Raw genomic sequence first — 17,703 nt, 5'->3', positions numbered from 1 at the left:
CAGCCGTATCAATCCTTTATTCGTTCCACGCCCATCCCACCGGGCCGGGCGAATTCGTTCCGTCCGAACGATCGAATCGCCTCGAAAACGATCGGCTATTCAAACGGCTCTCGACGACGGATCGTTGCCGGAAGAGGGAAAAAATTAGGGGACGCGGAACGAAGCCAATGACGGATAGGTAGTCCGGAGATGAAAGGGGAAAAAGAGGAGATAAAAAAGCCGGGGAAGAAAAAGAGCGAGAGAGAGGGAGGATAGGTCAACACATTCGACAAGGAATCCGTCCCATCGATGCCGCAAAAGCTTCGAGTTGCCCGGTCGAAAGTACATCGACGAATCCAGTCGTTGTAATCTTTATCGATACAAGGCACGATTTCGCTCCGTCTCGCTCCGTCTCGCTCCGTCTCGCTCCGTCTCGCTCCGTTCGGTCCCCGTGCACCGTGTGTAATACAGGGAGGCGCGCGGACTTTCCTCTCCTCGTCGCCTGCGCCGCTTCGGGCTCCCCGCTGGCGTTTCCTTCATTCTCGATCCCGCTCCTCCCACGATGAACAGTTTAATCGTATTTCACGGCGGATCACCTCGCCGTTCGGTTTTTCCCCGTTCGTTTTTCGTTCGCGCCAATTCGACGGCTGTTACCGTCCCGGACGAGCGCGCGCGCCGCGACGCGGCGAATCGCCGGCCGGCCGTTAAATCCGTCGCTTAATCGTAGTTTCTTTTCGTCGTCGTTGCTCGGATCCCCGCCGCCGAACCGTGGAGAGAGCGGAGGAAGCGAAAAAGCCACGATTTTCTCCGGCGGAGAGATTTCGCCGAACGAACGGCAGGCACCGAGGAAAATATGTCTTTGCCTCGCGTCGCGATATCCTCCCTTTTCCCCGTAAACAAGGTCGTTTACCATTTTCCTTTGGTGCTCGACGAGGAGCCGGCTGTTCCCGGCACGCCCCCGCCCCCTCCGCCTCCGCCGGCAGTTCACAATGTCGCGGTAGTACGGTCCGCGGAACGAGGGGGCGAGAGAAATCGGATCGTAACGGTGCTGCACTTACCCCTTTGCAGTTCGTAAACGTTATTCGAACGGCCCCGTTCGATTCCGCGGAAAATCGAGGGCGTCCCACCGTCCGGTTTAGGCGAGCCAATCGAATAACGGACGATAATTCCTCGCTATCTCACGCGTACGGCTGTTACGGCTGTAAAGCGAACGGGGCGCGAACCGTTTTTAACGGCATTTCATTCGGATGCCCGCGTTCGTAGACTCATTCCGCAGCTGTATTTTCGATGCCGCCGACAACGAACGGACGAGCTCCGAGAAGTTGCAGAAGGAAAAGAAGAAATTGGCTTGAGGCGCCAGGTGGGGTCGGGAACGAGGTTAAACGTTCGGTAGGAAAACGTCCCGAGGCGGGCAGAGATCCGATCTTCGGCGGGACTCGAACGGCGAAACACAGCGGCTGTGTCGGATAACGAAAGTGCAACGGCGCGAGCGAGAGGCCGAAGGGGAGAAAAGTGCAACCGTGTACGGCGCACACTCACGCACCGCGTCTCGGTTTCCCCTACCTCCGAACCGAGAGCCGGTGCACAGAGAGGTGTTTCGAGAGACGGTGAACCGGCTGGTATATATCGTCACGTCGTCGCCGTCGCCGTCGCCGTCGCCGTCGCCGTCGCCGTCGCGTTGTCCGCCACACACACTTTCGTATTTATTGGCCGAAGAAGGGGAGGAAAGAGCACGGACGAACCTCGCGGGCCAGTGCGTTCCGAGGTTTCGAGGTGAGAGGACACCGACCGATCGACCAACGGACCAACAGACCGATTTCGTCCCACGGACTTATCCGGCGCCGTCGAAAGTCTCGCTTCTGGTTCCGCTCCGGTCGAGAGCGCGCGACGTCCCATCGATCAGGGTAGCCGGCCCGTTCCTCGTCCCTTCTCGTTCGTCTCTCCTCGTTCGCGTGGTTTTTTCTGCGAGCTGCTCGAGGAGGAGCCGCGCGATTCATCGGGATTCGTCGCGCCGCGCACCGAGAGCCCTCGGCATGGCTTCGACGATCAAGGTGAGTGACGAACGTGCAACAGGTAGATACACACGCACGCCGTGTACACGTGCGCGGGGTGATTTAAAGTTTCGGAGTATTCGCCGGAGAAGGGGTGTCTCTCCCTGTCCCTCGCCGCTTTTCTCTCCCCTCGTTTTTGTGCCTACTCGGAACAGCCAATTCGTCGATTCGCTCGCTTTTCCCCTCTTCTCTTCTCTTCTCTTCTCTTCTCTTCTCTTCTCTTCTTTCGGGTCCCTTTCGCGCGAGGACACGCGTACACGACAGTACAGAATCTTGATCACCCGATCACCAGCGACGTGCCCTTTCCCATTTGTTTCATTGCTCGATTGTCGGAACTATACGTTCGAATCATCTTGGTCCCAATTAGTTCGGATAATAACAGTTCCATCGTACAGGCCATTTCGGGAATGCCGTACCCGCGCGCCGGCAAATTCGATATCGTGACCGATCACTGCTCCGTATCCGCACTTTGAATATTTAGGAGACGAGCCAGGGATTTCGCGTTCCCGGGGGCACGTACCTGTAGCTTTTCCTCGGGCGGAATATACGCGCGGCGAATACCGATTGTTCCGCGCTCGAATAGCCCGTAATCTCGGTGGCCCGTCGACGCCGACTTTTCGATTTCGGCTCGCCCCCGGTGTCGATTGCGCGCCAACCGTGAAAACTAATTGATCGACGGAAATATTATCCGCGGAAACTTGGCGCGAAAAAACTCTCGCCGAAACTGACAACTTCCACGGAGACGAGCACGGGGGTTCGTATCTTCGAATGCGGGCGTACCGTTCGCCTTCGGCGCGCTTCGGCGACGGGAAAAGTTGATAATCGAATCTCCTCGCTGTCCGGGAATATGGAAAGCGATACGAAATTTGCCAAACGTCGCTTCGACGCGAAACTGTATGCGAGCAAACCGTTAAACGTCTCGCGTGCCACGCGAGTGCGGAGACTACGGGCTTTCTATGTTCATCGTTACGCGGCTAGTGGAGCGAGAAATTTCGGGAATTTATAAGTACGAGCAACGAGTAAATAACGTAGAAAGTAATTAGTTCGAGCAGAGAAGCGTTTTCGAATGAAAGCTGAGCTGGCGACAGAGGAGGGAAAGGGTCGGAAAGAAACGATCCGACGCCAGGCGGTCCGTGAATCGCTCCGTTCCATCGCGCGGTTCCGTAATAGCTTTACAGAGTAGATTAATTGCAGCGCTGCGAGCACCGTGCGCCATTGGCGGCATTTCGACAGCACTTTCTCCGGTTGAGGCGCAAAGCCGAACGATTCCGCGTCGCGTTCGAAGGTTCGAGGGACTCGCGGAGCGGCTGGTTTCTGAAAAATAGCTCGGGACCGTTTCATCTAGCGCGATCGAAAGTGGCATAATAACGTAACGCCGCGACGACGGATTATATAGAGCGTAACGGTTCGCCGTTCGCATCGAGGCGAGCGAGCGACTCGCGAAACGGTGTAATCGCTCTCGAGAAGCGCTGCTTCGAACCGGCATAAAATCTCGAGTTTCTTTTCGCGTTCCCCGTGATTCCTCGAGCACGCGACGACTCGCCGGCTCGATTCTCCGCGGTATTAAGCTGCCAATAAACGTCGAGAGGCAACGGATCTCGTAGTCGTTAAATCGGAACGAAGATATCGGCTCGCGATATTCGACGCTCGGAAGATTATCCGAGCCTTCGATGAAATTACATGCATCCGGAATGCAGCCGAGCTGCTCGAGATCTGGCTGCGCTCGAATAAAACATCCGCGGATTCGAAACGAAAGATACTAATCTTCCGAGAGAGCATTCGATTGGCGGGCGCGCTAATGGAATTGTCAGGGCTAATTGCGCGAAACGAGGCGCGTCTTCGAAAGCGAGCAATGGGGAAGGATACGATCGGTATCGCGGCAAGTCGTAGAATTCTATCGCGCAGCTCGGTTCTACTCGAACGATCGAGGTCGAAACCTCCATCGAGCGGCTCGCGCGACGCGATCGCCGATGCGTGTCGCGGAATGACAAACCGATCGGTGCGATTCCTTCGGCTCTTCCGTTGGTTCGTTTCCGATCCCCTCGGCGCGGTCTCTCCGTTCGCGGCGCGGGTTTGCTCTGAGCCGCGAACGCTCGACAACGTCAACGGAAATTACCGCGAGTCATCGACGGGTGTCCGGTTTGCTCTGATCGCGGACAATTCGCAACTGGCACGGGAGGCTCGTTAATACCGCGCGACGCGGTGTTTGCTATTTGCGTTGGGCAGCCTCTTCGCGCGTTAAATCGTAATCCATACGTCGCACCGCGCGTTGTCGATATCGAGCGTGAATCACCGAGCTGTGTAATTATTGTCTATCGGTCGGCAGTCGATAACTAGACGATTGTAAATTAATTTAATAACTGCGAGCAACGCGGGGCGTCGCTCGTCGTCGAGCGGCTCGGCCGGCCAGTACACGGACGATAAATTATTATTTATCGCGCGCGCGCGAACGAGGCTGGCGCGGCTGGCTCGGACAATAACTATAACGGAATATTAGGGGTGGAAGCGGTACGAGTTTTCCCGTGTACCGTTTACCCGGTGAATTATCATTCATAGACTGTGACGATAATTAACGGGGCCGCGCGGAGGATTCGCAGGCGCGGCGGACGGGAGCCGTCAGCGTCTCGCTCGGACGTAATAGCCCGGAACGTTACGGTTACAGTCGTTACAGTCAGCTCGACAGCAATAAAATCTATATCACGGCTATTTGCCATTCAGACCGGCCAATAATTCTTATAATCCACGTCGGCTCGCGGAAGTAAGCGGTTTGCGTGGCGCGCGTACCCGAGCCCGCATCCCGGCCCACAAATCATCTCGGCAACGCGAACCTGCAGGGCCCTCGGTGATTTACCGAACCGTACCAATTATTAGCATCCCTCGGGGAAAATCGAAACTCCGAGCCGAGCAGCTGACGAGTATACGGGTCACGGGAATCGCTGCGATTTCCGAATCTTTCGTATCGGTGTACGTTCGATTATCGACGCGCGTTTATGCGAATCCCGCGAAGACAACGCGCCTCGAAAACATAGGGACGCGAACCTGCCGCCCAGTCTACCGGTGCGCGATTCGCACTTTCCGGCCGCGTTGTTATTCTCCTCCGAAAGAGATTAGCCCCGATTCGCTCTCCGATATTCACGGGTTTTCCTAGCAATTTTCGCGTTCGATGATACGGGAGGGCGGCGCGAGGGCGGCGCGAGGGCGGCCGAGGGAGCCACGAGCTCACGGGAAAAATCGAAACAGCGCGTAGAGGAGCCGCGCGTGTCCTGGATCGCGACGCGAGTAATTTAAAAACGAGCGCGATCGTTAGAGGCGGCCCCCGATGGAATCGAGAGGTGCAACGCGACGAAAATAAAATTGAACTTTGCAGTATCAGTGACGGCTCCGCGTGTCAAAGGGACCTCGGGGAAAAAGAGGGAACCGTGTCGTTCGCGGCCGCGGCCGCGCCAACGCCCACGCTCGCGCGCTGCCCGGCCTCCGGACGTTTCGTCAAAGTATGTTCATCCGTCAAGCGGCGTCGATTTAATTCCAACTATTTTCCGTGTTCCTGCAGCCCCGCGGACCCGTTCCGCGTCACACTTTTTCGGAGCGTCGAACGTTTCCGGGCAAAGTAAAGATCCGGTGGAAAACCTGCGGCTGACGCGCATTTTAATCGAGTTCCATCGATTCCGCGGTTCTTTAAGGTAGACGGGAATTTCGAAGGTGATGCGAATTCAATGGGAAGCGAAACCTAATCATTCGGATGAAGCTACGCGGCTCTCGTGACTACGCGATTCTTCGAATTCTATCCTGCTCCCATCGCGTTTACACGAGGGGAGCGTAAAGCAATTTTTTGTCTCCCCTCTGGATCGAAACTCCGCGCAACGTGGAATCGCGACAGCCGCAGTCTCTGTATTTGCGAGCCAGCCTCGTGTCTGTTTCTGTCGTTCGCCGACGCACGCCGGGGCTAACAAACGAACGGCAAATGCGACGTCGGAGTAGAAAAGGAGACGCGGATTTTATTCGAACCGTAATAAGAAGTAAGAGGTTTTAAGCAGCTAATTGGCCAGCTCGTTAGCAGCGATTCCGTGTAACCGCCGAGACGGTGTACGCGACTCTAGGATCATATCGCCGTAGTTTTCAGCGTTACGAATATTTTTCAAATAAAGAACACGCTGCTCGGAGATGGGAAGATGTCAAGATCGGTAAATTTGTCGTTCCCGTAAGCGATGGTCGGTTCGCGGTCGACTGCGGCCACCTGCACACGTAAGGTCAAACAGGAAACGTATAAATCTGTTCGATATTCGTCCCGTACAGCGCGGTGTGCTTCGCGAAAGAAGACACCCGAGGGACAACGATGATCGTAATACCTTTCCAGCTCGCTCCAATTACCCGAAGCTTGTAACATTCGGACGTTAAGCCGGGACGAGCAGCTATCCGAAGCGATTCCGAAGCGAACGTCTCGTGCCCCGCGAAACAGTTTTCGCAGCCGATTACCGTGAAAACGAAAAAGTCGCGTCTCTCTGACGCTTCTATTTCGCGGTCTCACCGCAAACGCGATAAAGCTCGGCCGTATCGTTTGCGTTGATATTGTTAAGAGAATAGGTCGTCGCGGGGACCTCGGGGCGAGTAATTTAAAAGACGACTCGTTAGTCGGGACGAGTGTACGAATGCCAGCGAAATGAAACGAGACGAGACGAGACGAGACGAGACGAGACGAGACGAGACGAAACGCGAGAGCGTGTCGAAGCGGCACACCGGACCGAGAGAGGCAAACAAACGGAGGTCGTAGGTGCGCGCATACCGGCGTTACTCACCGTGGTTCGTGGTTGTTGCTTGTTTAGCCGTGTTAGCTTTGGCGTGCTTTGCCAGGGCTCGCGTTTAGCCAGTGTCTGCCGTTCGCTCGGCCGCCCTTCCTTATCCCCTTTCGCCGCGCGCCGACCATGTGTTCCGATCTTAACCCGTGGACGCGTTACAACCCACCGATACCCTTCATCCTCGACCGCCGCGCGTCGTTCCCCGACCCTTTACCTGTCCGTTCATTATATTCGAAACTTGGAGCGGTGCGCGGCTAACGCGAGCGTCGATCAATACGCGCGGTAAACAGACGCACGGCCGATCTCCTCCCTGAGACGCGACGCAGCTTTCGGGGATTCCGATCCCATTCGATTCCATCCGATTCCTAGGATTTCTCTGGACACGACGTTCGTCGGAGCGGATGCGAGAAATCGGATAATCTTAATCTTTCGTCGTTTATAAACTGCGTCTTTGTCGAGCCTCTCCATTTATCACGGCCCACGCGGCACCCGCGTTGAAATAATCTCTGGATTCGAGTCGATCGGTTGACTTTTAGAAATTCCCGAGCGCGGCGGGGCGTCGAACGAAATCGGAAGCGTTCTCCCGCTGGCACGCCATGGGGCATTTGACTCCCAAACGCGGCAGAAAACATTTTCCGAACGGGATCGTCCGTGTAAGGCTTGTTTAGGAGAATTTGCTGCCGCTGTCGGTGTCGCTGGAGAGAGCAGAGGCTACTCTCCGATGTAGAATACGAATTGACTGCTACCGGCTGCGATTGTTGGCGCGAATAAAAATCTACTTGGAATTATTTAAATCGAAAGCAATTGAAAATAAAGCGAGGTGTCGCATCGATGATCGATAAATATGAAAACAATCGTGCGACGTTACGGTGCAGTTCTTTATTCGAGTACGCGTGTACTTTTCCGTTGTTTTCGGGGATACTTTTGAAGGGGTAGTTTTTACCGCATTTCGCCGGCGAATGTCCCATCGCGCGGCAGCCAGCCGACGCGTCGATAAATCCCGGGATTTCGATTTATAACGGTCCTCGGTGTACCGGATAAGCGTTGTTGACTCTCGTTGACCCCACGAATTTGGTTAATTGCTTTACGTTACGAAGACTGGCGTGTCCCCACGCTGGCGCGCGCGCGCGCGCGCGCGTTCGCGCAACTGCCATTTACTCGAAGCGGCTACTTAACTGCCTCGAACAATGTTCCAGCTGGTGGTGTTTGTCGGTTGCACTCTGCTCGTCTGCGTGGCCACGGCAGAATCGGACGAAGGACAGAGCGGAAGATCGCGAGTCTCGGACGAGCAGCTGAACATGGCCTTGAGCGACCAGCGTTACCTCAGGAGACAGCTGAAATGCGCCCTGGGAGAGGCGCCGTGCGACCCCGTCGGCAGACGCTTGAAAAGTAATTAGAACCGTTCGACGAAGGCGGTACCGTAGTAGGCCGCGAGCGACCGCCGACTCCCTCGGAATCTCTGAAAAGGACGCGCCTCGCTAATTTCGTCACGCTCGCACGCGAATTACTTTCCCGAGGATTTACGAATCGGTTCGCGACCTAAGCCAGACCCGACCGCGCGCGGCTGTACACCTAAACAGAGACGAATCCGCGCGTGGCGTTCCCGCCCATCGGTATCGATCGTCTTGCCGTTTCCATTCTCGTTTCCATTCTCGTTTCCATTCTCGTTTCCATTCTCGTTTCCATTCTCGTTTCCATTCGCCTTTCCATTCGAAGGGATATCGGATAGGAAAAATTCCTGAAGGGGCGAAGCAATTACCTCGAAAACATAAGGGGGATGGGGGAGAGGAAGAAGGTCAGGTAAGCGGGAAGGAACCTCTATTCCCCTCGACTCTGAAAGATAAACCGATCCTCGGCCGGAGTTAACCCCGTTTCGCGGAGAGAAACTCTCTCGACGGTGATCGGGACCGCGGCGAGTCATCGAATTGCTTAGATCGGATTTATATCGGCATTTCGAGGGCCGACCGGCGGCCCGGCGTGTGTTTCGCCCGGAAGACTTTACCGATAAATTTCTAGAAAGTTACCGCCGGAATTCGATTCAACTCGGGCCCGGTTGTGTTATCCAGGTTTAGCGCCGCTGGTTTTGAGAGGCTCCTGCCCGCAATGTAGCCCCGAGGAAACACGACAGATCAAGAAGGTCCTCTCGCACATTCAACGATCCTACCCGAAGGAATGGTCGAAGATAGTGCAGCAGTACGCCGGAGTTTAGCGGGAAACGACTCGGCTGGATCGGATGGGGGATGAAAGAAGGCGGAAGAGGGACCGAGCGTATCTGTTCGTCATGGGTGTCTCCGACGTCGCCGTTATATATAATCGTTACGAGCGACCGTTCCACGAGCCGACGATCTCTTCGAGTTCCGCGAGAGGAACACCGCGCGCGTTCGTTCGGTGTTGGTCGCTCGGCTTGGACGTAACACGATAACATTGTAAGATATTTGCAATAAAGCACGTTTTCCTACACAGCTTGAGAATCAGCTTGACCCGACTCGAATCGCGGGGCCCCCGGTCGATCGGAAGGTAGCTGCGCGGCTCGATTTTTATTCCCGGAACGGGGAGGCACGGAGCCGTGAGCGGTGTATAAAAATGAGAGAGAAGTCGGGGAATAAGCAACGAGAGAGGAACGATCGTCTGCGACTGTGCGACGTCAGGAGCGAGGACAGTAATAATGGCGGACGCGAGTAGTGGGAAAGTAATAAGCCGCATTCCTATTTTATATTTTATTCCCGCGGCTTCAATTTCACCGCATTACAATAGACAGCTTTATTCCCGTAAACTATACGGGCTACTTTATATCGGCGTCGCTTTATAACGCCTGAACTCTCGAAACGTTCCGCGCGAGAATATTCCTCGGCGCGGCTCCGCCGGCGTTTAACGCCGTACAGAGTTTCGCTTTCGCGAATCGAACCGCGACGAGCGTTGCGCAACGATCGCGCCGTGCCGCGCGTTCTCCGGCTCGGCGACGCGCGCGTGGACGGCATACGACGCCAGATTTATTCGCATAATTCACCGGCGAATCGTAAACCCGACTGTGTAACGTTACGAGTATAGCTTCGCGAGGCCGATGATTAATAATTTACGAGACGTCGGCGATTCCGACGCGTCCGAACGATCCTTTTCCTCGCTGCTACTTCTGCTCGGCTCTCTCTCTCTCTCTCTCTCTCTCTCTCTCTCTCTCTCTCTCTCTCTCTCTCTCTCTCGAGTGGTCGTCGACGTTTCGCGTTTTTCGTTCGGTATCGACTACTATACCTCGAACCTTTCCTCTCCCATTCCTTTGTTCCAACGAGAGAAGCTCGCCGGACGTTGAATTAGTTTCGAAACGATAATGCTCGAAAGTTCGAGGAGCGCGCTCCGGGAGAATCGAAGCGAGTATCATTCGCTCGGAAAGGTTGGTATCGAGACGGCCAGAAAAAGGCCGTCAAAATTTATCCGGGGAGTTCAAGTTCGCCGGTGATGCTTCGACGATCGATCGTTCCGTATTCTCGCGGCGCTGTATTATTTATGGAGAGTGTCGGGAAAGGATAAGAGAGGCTACCTTCGAAGAAAGAACTCGAAAGTTTGTTGTTCGCGAGCGGTCGATTCGAGCGGTTCGACGGTTCGACGATTAGGCGGTTCGCACGGTCCACGCGTTCGAGTTACCGCGGTCCTCCGCTTTCGCAGCGGGGGGATATCGCACGGTGGAAATTTTAATTGTTAATATCTTGTAAACTGCAGCATGTTAGAGACTTGACGAGTACCGGTGGCTGCCAAAGGCTCATTAAAAAGTCACCGTAACACTTGGGGAGTTCTCCCCGCGAGAGACGTGTACGCGTTCTCCCAATTAAGCGAGCTAGAAACTCCAACGATGCGCGAGCAGTAACGCTTTCCCGCAGAGAATATTCCTAACGCCGAAGAGCCCCACAGGTTTAGAATGAACCGTTAGAGGCCGGAGCTTACGATCGTGAAAGCGTATCCCCTCGTTATCGCATATATTTCACCACCTTTATCGGGAATGAACGACAATCAACAAGTTGCTAATTGTTTCGGGCATAATTAACGGTGTGTATCCGGGGCCGGGCAATTTACACAAGCTCGTAGCGTATAGCATAACATCGAGGGTGGATCGCGCGCCTCGCCGGTACGCCTCGCCACGCCGCGCCGTTTCCCGTCATGCAAATTCTTTCCCCGGCGCGGCGTTTTTACCTTTATTCCGATCCGAGTATATTTAATTTCGATGCTGCCGGTATTCCGAATCGGAATCAATTATGCGCATTCCGACGAGATTGATTTTCCATCGGAAACGCCGAACGGACCGGGCGCGCGGCTCTTTTTTTCTGCTTTCCACGCGACCGCGGCGTTTCTGGGCTGTCCTTCCGGTCGAGGTCAAGGTTTCGTCACCGACGGGCCGAAACGCGATCACGATTCACCGGTCGAACCGAGCGCGAGATCCGAGAACGATTTAGGTCAACCGTGTTGGTACGTCGAACGGCTGAAAACGGCCGCCTCGCCGAAAGTAGAAAGTTATTCCCCTAAAAGTCGAGAGCCCGACGCCGCGCGTGCGAGAGCGAGAGGGAACGATCCCCGACGCGCTATCTCTTAATTGGACGATCGCGATTCTTCCTCGGAACGTTTCACTTTTCCAGCCGAGACACACCGTGCGCGTTGACACGCTCCGGCGACCGAGGGAAACACTCTACAATGTACGCGGACCAGCGCCACCGGAGAGACTGACAATTTTCAGCTCCGCGGCGCGGTAATATCATTATGAATTTATTATACGGAACGAACTCATTAGACGCGTACAATGGGGAAAGGATAAAAGAAGACGAGTGGACCGAGGATCGTTATGCAAATTCGCGCCTCTGAAAACTAATTGGAATGGCCTATCGGGAGAGACGCTCACGAACACGTATTTAAACAAAGTCGAGTCACCGAAGAACGGGTAATATCGGGATCTCGAGCGCTGTTCAAACCCGACAAAGACGTCGAGAATATTTGCGAACGAAAAGTCTTTCGTTCCCAGTGCAGGCGATCGGTCGATCTCGCGGCCTCGCGTTGCGCGTTGCGCATTTCGACCAGCGTTTGTTCTTCTCGATCGACGCGCGATGATATACACTTTCATCGGGGAAACGCAAATATTGAATCACATCGGGAAGGTTAGTGGATGAACGTTTGCTCGCCGAGTGCCTCGCGCACAGACTTTATTATGTATACACGTTACGCCGCGAGCCCCGCAGTCGACTTCACTTACCTGCCGCTGAATAAGATCGCCGCCCGCGTTTCCCAGAGGCGAGAACGAGGAACGAATGGAATTTTACGCGACGACTCGCGCGGATATCGCGCGGATATCGCGCGGCCGGCTTTCCCGACTTTCATCGGATACGCATCACCGCGAATAGGCGAGTTCCATCGATGGCTGAATCGCGCGACTGGTCTTTAACTTTTCAACTAACGTACGCCACACGGTGGCTTCCTACGTCATCGATAGTTGCGCGCGTTATAGTCTAATCTAACGGTAATTGCTCGGTGGAACATTCTATCAGTCTGAAATCGCGCGAAACCTTGCCAGGAGGTATAGCTCGATACCTAGGGCACTGGAGAAAAATGATCGATTGCTACTCGCGCTTCGAACATTGCGTCGGAGAATTTCAGAAACGCGGTCAAGATAGAATGTCGAGGTCTAATCTCCGCAAGGTCGAGTAAAGGTAAAGATCGCGACCCGAATGAATGTCGATAGGCGCGATCGTCGAGATTGACCGGCGAAATTCGCGAGGCAGTCGCAACGTTAGGGACGCGATTATTTCCATCGCGACGTCGAAACGATAGCGCGGCATAAATGAAACCGCGAGCGTATCGTTTCCCTCGCGACTACGATACGCTTTTCCATAATAAACCGATAAAACGATGGGTCCGCGGGAGATTTTACAAGTGCGTTCCACGGTATTACGGAATATTTGTACGCGAGGCGTGAGCGTTCACCTTTTCGGAATAACGATAAACCGGGGCGAAGCACGCCGTTGGCGCGCGACGTTCGCGGGGTCGTGCAGCTGTCCGCGGTCGTTGGATCGCGACCCAGCCCGGTCCCGCGGTTCGTTATACGACCGCGATGTAACGACCCCACTGTTCGCTTCTTCTCGTTCTTTCGAGCGGATCCAGCGGCGTCGTTAAAACGACGTGTATCGAGCCGGGTTTTCGACTTCCGTCGTTCCCGGCTGCTATGACCGTTGCCCGCGCGAGGGGTCAACTCGTTCCATTCCGTCTGGGAAGAAGAAAGGAGGAAAGGCGGCCGAGAGGGACGCGTGCCCGGTGTATGTGCGCGATTCGGACGAGACGACGACACGGGAAGCGCGGACAAACGGTGCACGCCGGGGGATTCGAGGCGGAGAAGAACTTTCGAAGGAAACTTCTTCTCGAGGAACCGTGGCAGGAGACTGTCGGAGGACCGGGCCGGGGACCTCTGCGCCTCGACGCCGCATTTTCGCGTGCACCGAGCTCCGATGCACGAGCCACTGAACTCCGTGCCCGATATTTATGAACAACCGAAGAGGAACAGGCGCCCGAATGCCTCGTTGACGCCGGCAACGCGAACGAGCTTCGCCCACGAGGAAAGTTCCGCTTATGCGCCGCTTTGGCGCGATATCGCGCGATATCGCGCGCCAGCCTGCCGCCGACACGTATCGCTCGGAGCTGCTCGAAACCCGTGTTTCTGTCCCGACGCTTCCACGGATTTAACAACGCGGAAGATTCGGTAAGCAGACTTGCCACCGGCAACGGGACTTCGATCGGCAAAGAAAACTTGACGCTTCTCTCGAGCCGAGTCGCTCGTCTCGCCACGTCGGCCGCGCGTCCCTCGGTATTAGTCGGTGGGATCGCTCCTGGCGACTTTGAAATATTTACGTTCGACTCGCCGATCGGTTTCGTTCGACGTCCCGTGCCGGAAAAATCGCCAATTCGGGAAGGAATAGAGGCGCATAACGAGACTTACGATCCTTTCGATGCGCGCTCGGGATCCGCGGTTAAAACCGATCGCGCCGGAGCGCGGCAAGCAGAGAATAGGCGAGATTAACGCGTAACGATAATTCCCGTAACGTAACGTCGTTGTTTACGTTAGCATTGCAACCCGCGGTCTATAGAGAAACTCGCGAAACCCGTTCATCGAATTGTATCGTTAGCGTGCAATCGGTCCTCCATCGGTTCCTCGTCTGAGTTAGCAACGAAATTACTGTTAGACGGGAACTCCGTAGCCATTATAATATCATCGGATAACTCTCGGCGCGCAGTCCTGCCGCGTTTACGCGTGCATCGAATCGATTTACGAGCCGGCGACCTGCAGGATCACGGGAAAACGAGAAAATGCGAGAACGAGCGAACGAGATGATAACAAATATAAACAGAAACTTGCGCGTATTTCGTTTAAACGATTGACTTTACTGTTTCCGCGGAGCCTCGTGTTTTTCTATCGCGCGGGGGAACGTTGATTCGCCGTTGAACGGGAACGAGTCTTCAACGCAAAGGGGTAGTCGAAGCGAGACGGTCCAGGGTAGCGGAGCGTATTTGAATTCCGCAATTGCGAACGTCGGCCGCGATACGGAAGAATATTCATTACTGCCGGTATCGAGCGAGCGACTATCGCCAGTCAAGGTAGTACTCGCCTCGTAATCGGCGTCGGTGTCAGTCACGCAATGCATACGGAAACCTCTTATCGAGATTCTACCAAATCCCATTAGCAAAGAACGATCTCGATCGCGTTGCTAATGGAATCGGAATCGCGGTCGAGAACCACCTGGAAAAATAACGCCGCGGTGTCCACCGCGTTTCCGTTGTTTTCGAAAGTTCGTGCGTCGAACGAAACGCTGTCGGACTCGCAGAAATGGAAATCCATCGAACGATTCGCTCGCTCGTCGAAGAATTCCATATAAAACGATAATTTATCGCGAACTCGTAATTCGCTGCGCGCGTAGCATCGTTACAGGGTTATTAGAATTTCCATTTCCGAATTGGCAATAAATTGCCGGCAAACGAATCCGCGGCTCTCGAAATTCGCTGCGAGACACTCGACGCGACGATCGAACGTCCGTGGACGGACGCGTCGCGAAGAACACCGCGAGAGTTCGGAGCGGGACGCCGGCGAAGAAAAGGTATTTACTCCGTCGCAGATAAGCTGCGAGGAACGAAGAGAAAAAGAAAGGAAGCGCTTCGATTTCGAAGCTGCCGGAGACAGAGGAGGGGGCGAAGGCCGACGATTAAAAGCACATGGTTCGATAAAGATCAGGTTTTTCGAGAGCCGACGTGCAATCGCGCTCGAGCGTCGAAGGCGAGGAGGAAAGTAAGAAGGGGTCGGCGGGGCTGAAAACAGAGAACGGAATTAAAGGATACGACGCTAACGAGGCTCAAATACACGAGGCATCCCGGCGCATTGAATACGCTTCCGGCAACTCTTGCCGCTCACAATGCCTGAATACAGGCGCACGACTCGGGAATGACCCGAGCTTAGCCCGGTACACATACGCAAACGCATTTTGTCGCAAGCACGAACACGAGCACGGACACGGACGAGCGACGTCTCTCTCTCTCTCTCTCTCTCTCTCTTTGTACAGGACGATTCAAAAACACCTGGACGAACATCGCGGACGTACAACGGTCGTAACTCCGGGAATACGAAGAACGGGAAACGTACGAAGGAAAACTGGGAAAAACCGGGTACGAGTTTTTCGGGGTCCGGTTGACATCTGGCCGGGCTCTCACGTTGAAAATCGCGTTTTGAAACTGTTGCTCGGAACTGGTCGGAAAGCACGAACTCGCCATCCACGTCGAGCTCCGTTCCCTCGGCGTTTCGCGTCCATACCCATAATTTTCCCCGCTGTTCGATAACCACGGCACCGCGAGCGTTTCCGTTGGCCGGATCAAACTTTTCTTTCGTCCCGTTGCCCGGAACTTATAGCGGCGCGTAAGGTATCGTTCAATTGAACGGCTACGAGTGAGAAGCAGACGGCGAGATCACCTTCCGCCTAAATTAATTAACACGAGATCGCCGAGGAAACTTTCTTTTCTCCTATCGCACGGTTCTCGGTCGTGTAGCGGATGGAACGAGAAAAATGACAGTTAGAAATTGCCAAGTAAATGGGTTTCGCTCGAGCAACGTCTGGACGGTCTCTCTCGCGATGGTCGATCCATCCGTGAGTCATCCTGTATAACGAGCTCCGATTATGTGGCCCGTTTCGACACGCGGCGAGGGGACTGCGCGATGGAAGCAAAGGGGACGCGAGAGCGAGCGCGAGCGCGAGCGCGAGCGGCGATCGGGAGGGGAACGCGGAGGGACGAAGACAGAGGCACGGGACGAGGGACCGAGTCGAAAAGGCTTAATGAAAGTTGCCTGTTGCTCGTACAAATCGTCGTGTCAACGGAGAAAATCTCCATTCCCCACTCTTTGGCCCTCGACCTATAGCGAACCAGTGGCCTTTCACATGACAGCCGCTCGTAACGTCCGATCAATTCCGTCCCGTACTACTCGGCTCGTCCGGCCGGTCGGCTCGCTACTAATTACCAGATATTTTCGTCGCGGCGGATTTTCAAAGCCGCTCCATTAACGCGCGCCGCGGAGTAATTAGACAATTATAAACGAACGCGCAACGATGAACGCTGTCGACGCGCGGTAACGAGTTTGTTCGCCGATGAATGGTCGGACGATTAAAAGGGTAACGGTCGCAAAGCCGTTTCGACACGCGACAATCGCGTCTCGGGGATTTTCGGGGACGCGTCGGTCGCAACTTGGACGATTCGCGAGTGAAATTCGCCCGAGGCGTGTCGCCGAAACGGTGCCGTTCGGGTCACGCGTGCGAAGCGTCGCGCGTTGTCCAATAATTTTTCAAACGCGAATCGTACGCTCGATCGAAATAATTTTGCTTATTTGCCCGGATAAAATCCGAGCGAGTTTTTGCACGGACTTGTAATTTGTAACGGAAAATGAGTTTCGCGCGGTAGCCGTGGCGGGGAAACGGTGGATCGAATCCGATCGATCGTAAAGAACGCCGAAATTCAACGCTTCCCGTCGGAAAGCAGTTATCGGGCATTTGCCGGGGCGCAAAGGGTGTCGTATATCATAAGCTGTTTGCAACATGATCGGAACCGTTCATTCGGAGCCTTATCAGCGGCGACTCGTCCCCACTCGACCAAACAGCTCGGCAAAGACCGCATTTATCGAAAGTGAAACTGGCCGAGTTATTCCAGAAAAGGATCATTGGTGACGTATAGGGAGTCCGCTTCACGCTTATTACCCGGCAAACTCGGTCCCCTCGCATCAGTCGATACTACGAACAGGTTCGACTTGCTCGATTCGAAGCGGACGTCTGTAGGTCGCGAGAGATAGTTGGTTCTTCCGCGAGGGAAGGTCGCACCGGTACGTTTCCCTAGGTCGATCGTCTCGAGCAGGAACAGAAATTCCCGCGCAGTTGTCTGGAACGGGAATCGGGTGTAATTCGCTGGCGATCGAAGATCGAGCGAGACGATAATCGCGCGCGAAACGTTGCCAGCGAACGTTGATATCGTATTCTTCTCGAGGCTGGTTAATATTCTTTAATGGCGAGCTTTCAGCTCCGGGCCGACTTTGCGTCGTATTACCGGTAACGTGACTGCGGTGCAAGCCGGTCCCCGGTGAGCACGCCGGATTTCGAGCAAGTTTCCGACGGAGACAGTCGGGACTTTGTGGACTTTCGGAAAATGGGAGTGTCCTTTAATAACGCGATAATTGTGCATCGCTTCCGCTCCCGGCTCGGATTCCTCGCAAATCTGGCTCGCAGAGTTAATCCGACCCTGCTAATCTGTTTGCCCGACGAATCACTTTCGGGATCGCTCGATGCGTTTTCACGGCGTTTTTCGCGCGCGCGCGGCCTTTGGCATTAGAAAAC

General features: G+C 54.7%; 2 protein-coding genes and 1 long non-coding RNA gene across 3 annotated transcripts in view; 2 read left to right on the top strand and 1 right to left on the bottom strand.

Annotated features, from left to right (window-relative positions):
- The window catches only part of LOC143174658 (uncharacterized), a 70,885-nt gene that overhangs the window by 4,039 nt on the left and 49,143 nt on the right, over nt 1–17,703 (bottom strand). The gene's annotated exons all lie outside the window — the stretch shown is intronic.
- Nucleotides 1,530–9,275, top strand: CSP2 (chemosensory protein 2). The gene is made up of 3 exons (XM_031983699.2): nt 1,530–2,030; nt 8,020–8,212; nt 8,890–9,275. Exons 1-3 carry the CDS (start codon nt 2,013–2,015, stop codon nt 9,030–9,032), a joined length of 354 nt encoding a protein of 117 aa, XP_031839559.1. The 5' UTR covers nt 1,530–2,012; the 3' UTR covers nt 9,033–9,275.
- The window catches only part of LOC116430058 (lachesin), a 54,215-nt gene continuing 50,017 nt past the window's right edge, over nt 13,506–17,703 (top strand). The window contains exon 1 of the mRNA XM_076368763.1: nt 13,506–13,547. The gene's annotated coding sequence lies outside the window, so the exon portion shown is untranslated. The remainder of the gene's footprint in view (nt 13,548–17,703) is intronic.

Source organism: Nomia melanderi, chromosome 6, assembly GCF_051020985.1.
Source record: "Nomia melanderi isolate GNS246 chromosome 6, iyNomMela1, whole genome shotgun sequence".
Lineage (NCBI taxonomy): Eukaryota > Metazoa > Arthropoda > Insecta > Hymenoptera > Halictidae > Nomia > Nomia melanderi.
Note: the sequence above shows the minus strand (reverse complement) of the source record. Positions and strands in the feature narration are given on the sequence as shown.

Coding starts and splice junctions, on each gene's coding strand:
- CSP2 (XM_031983699.2), top strand. Junction 8,213..8,889: donor CGTCGGCAGACGCTTGAAAA/GTAATTAGAACC, acceptor TGTGTTATCCAG/GTTTAGCGCCGCTGGTTTTG.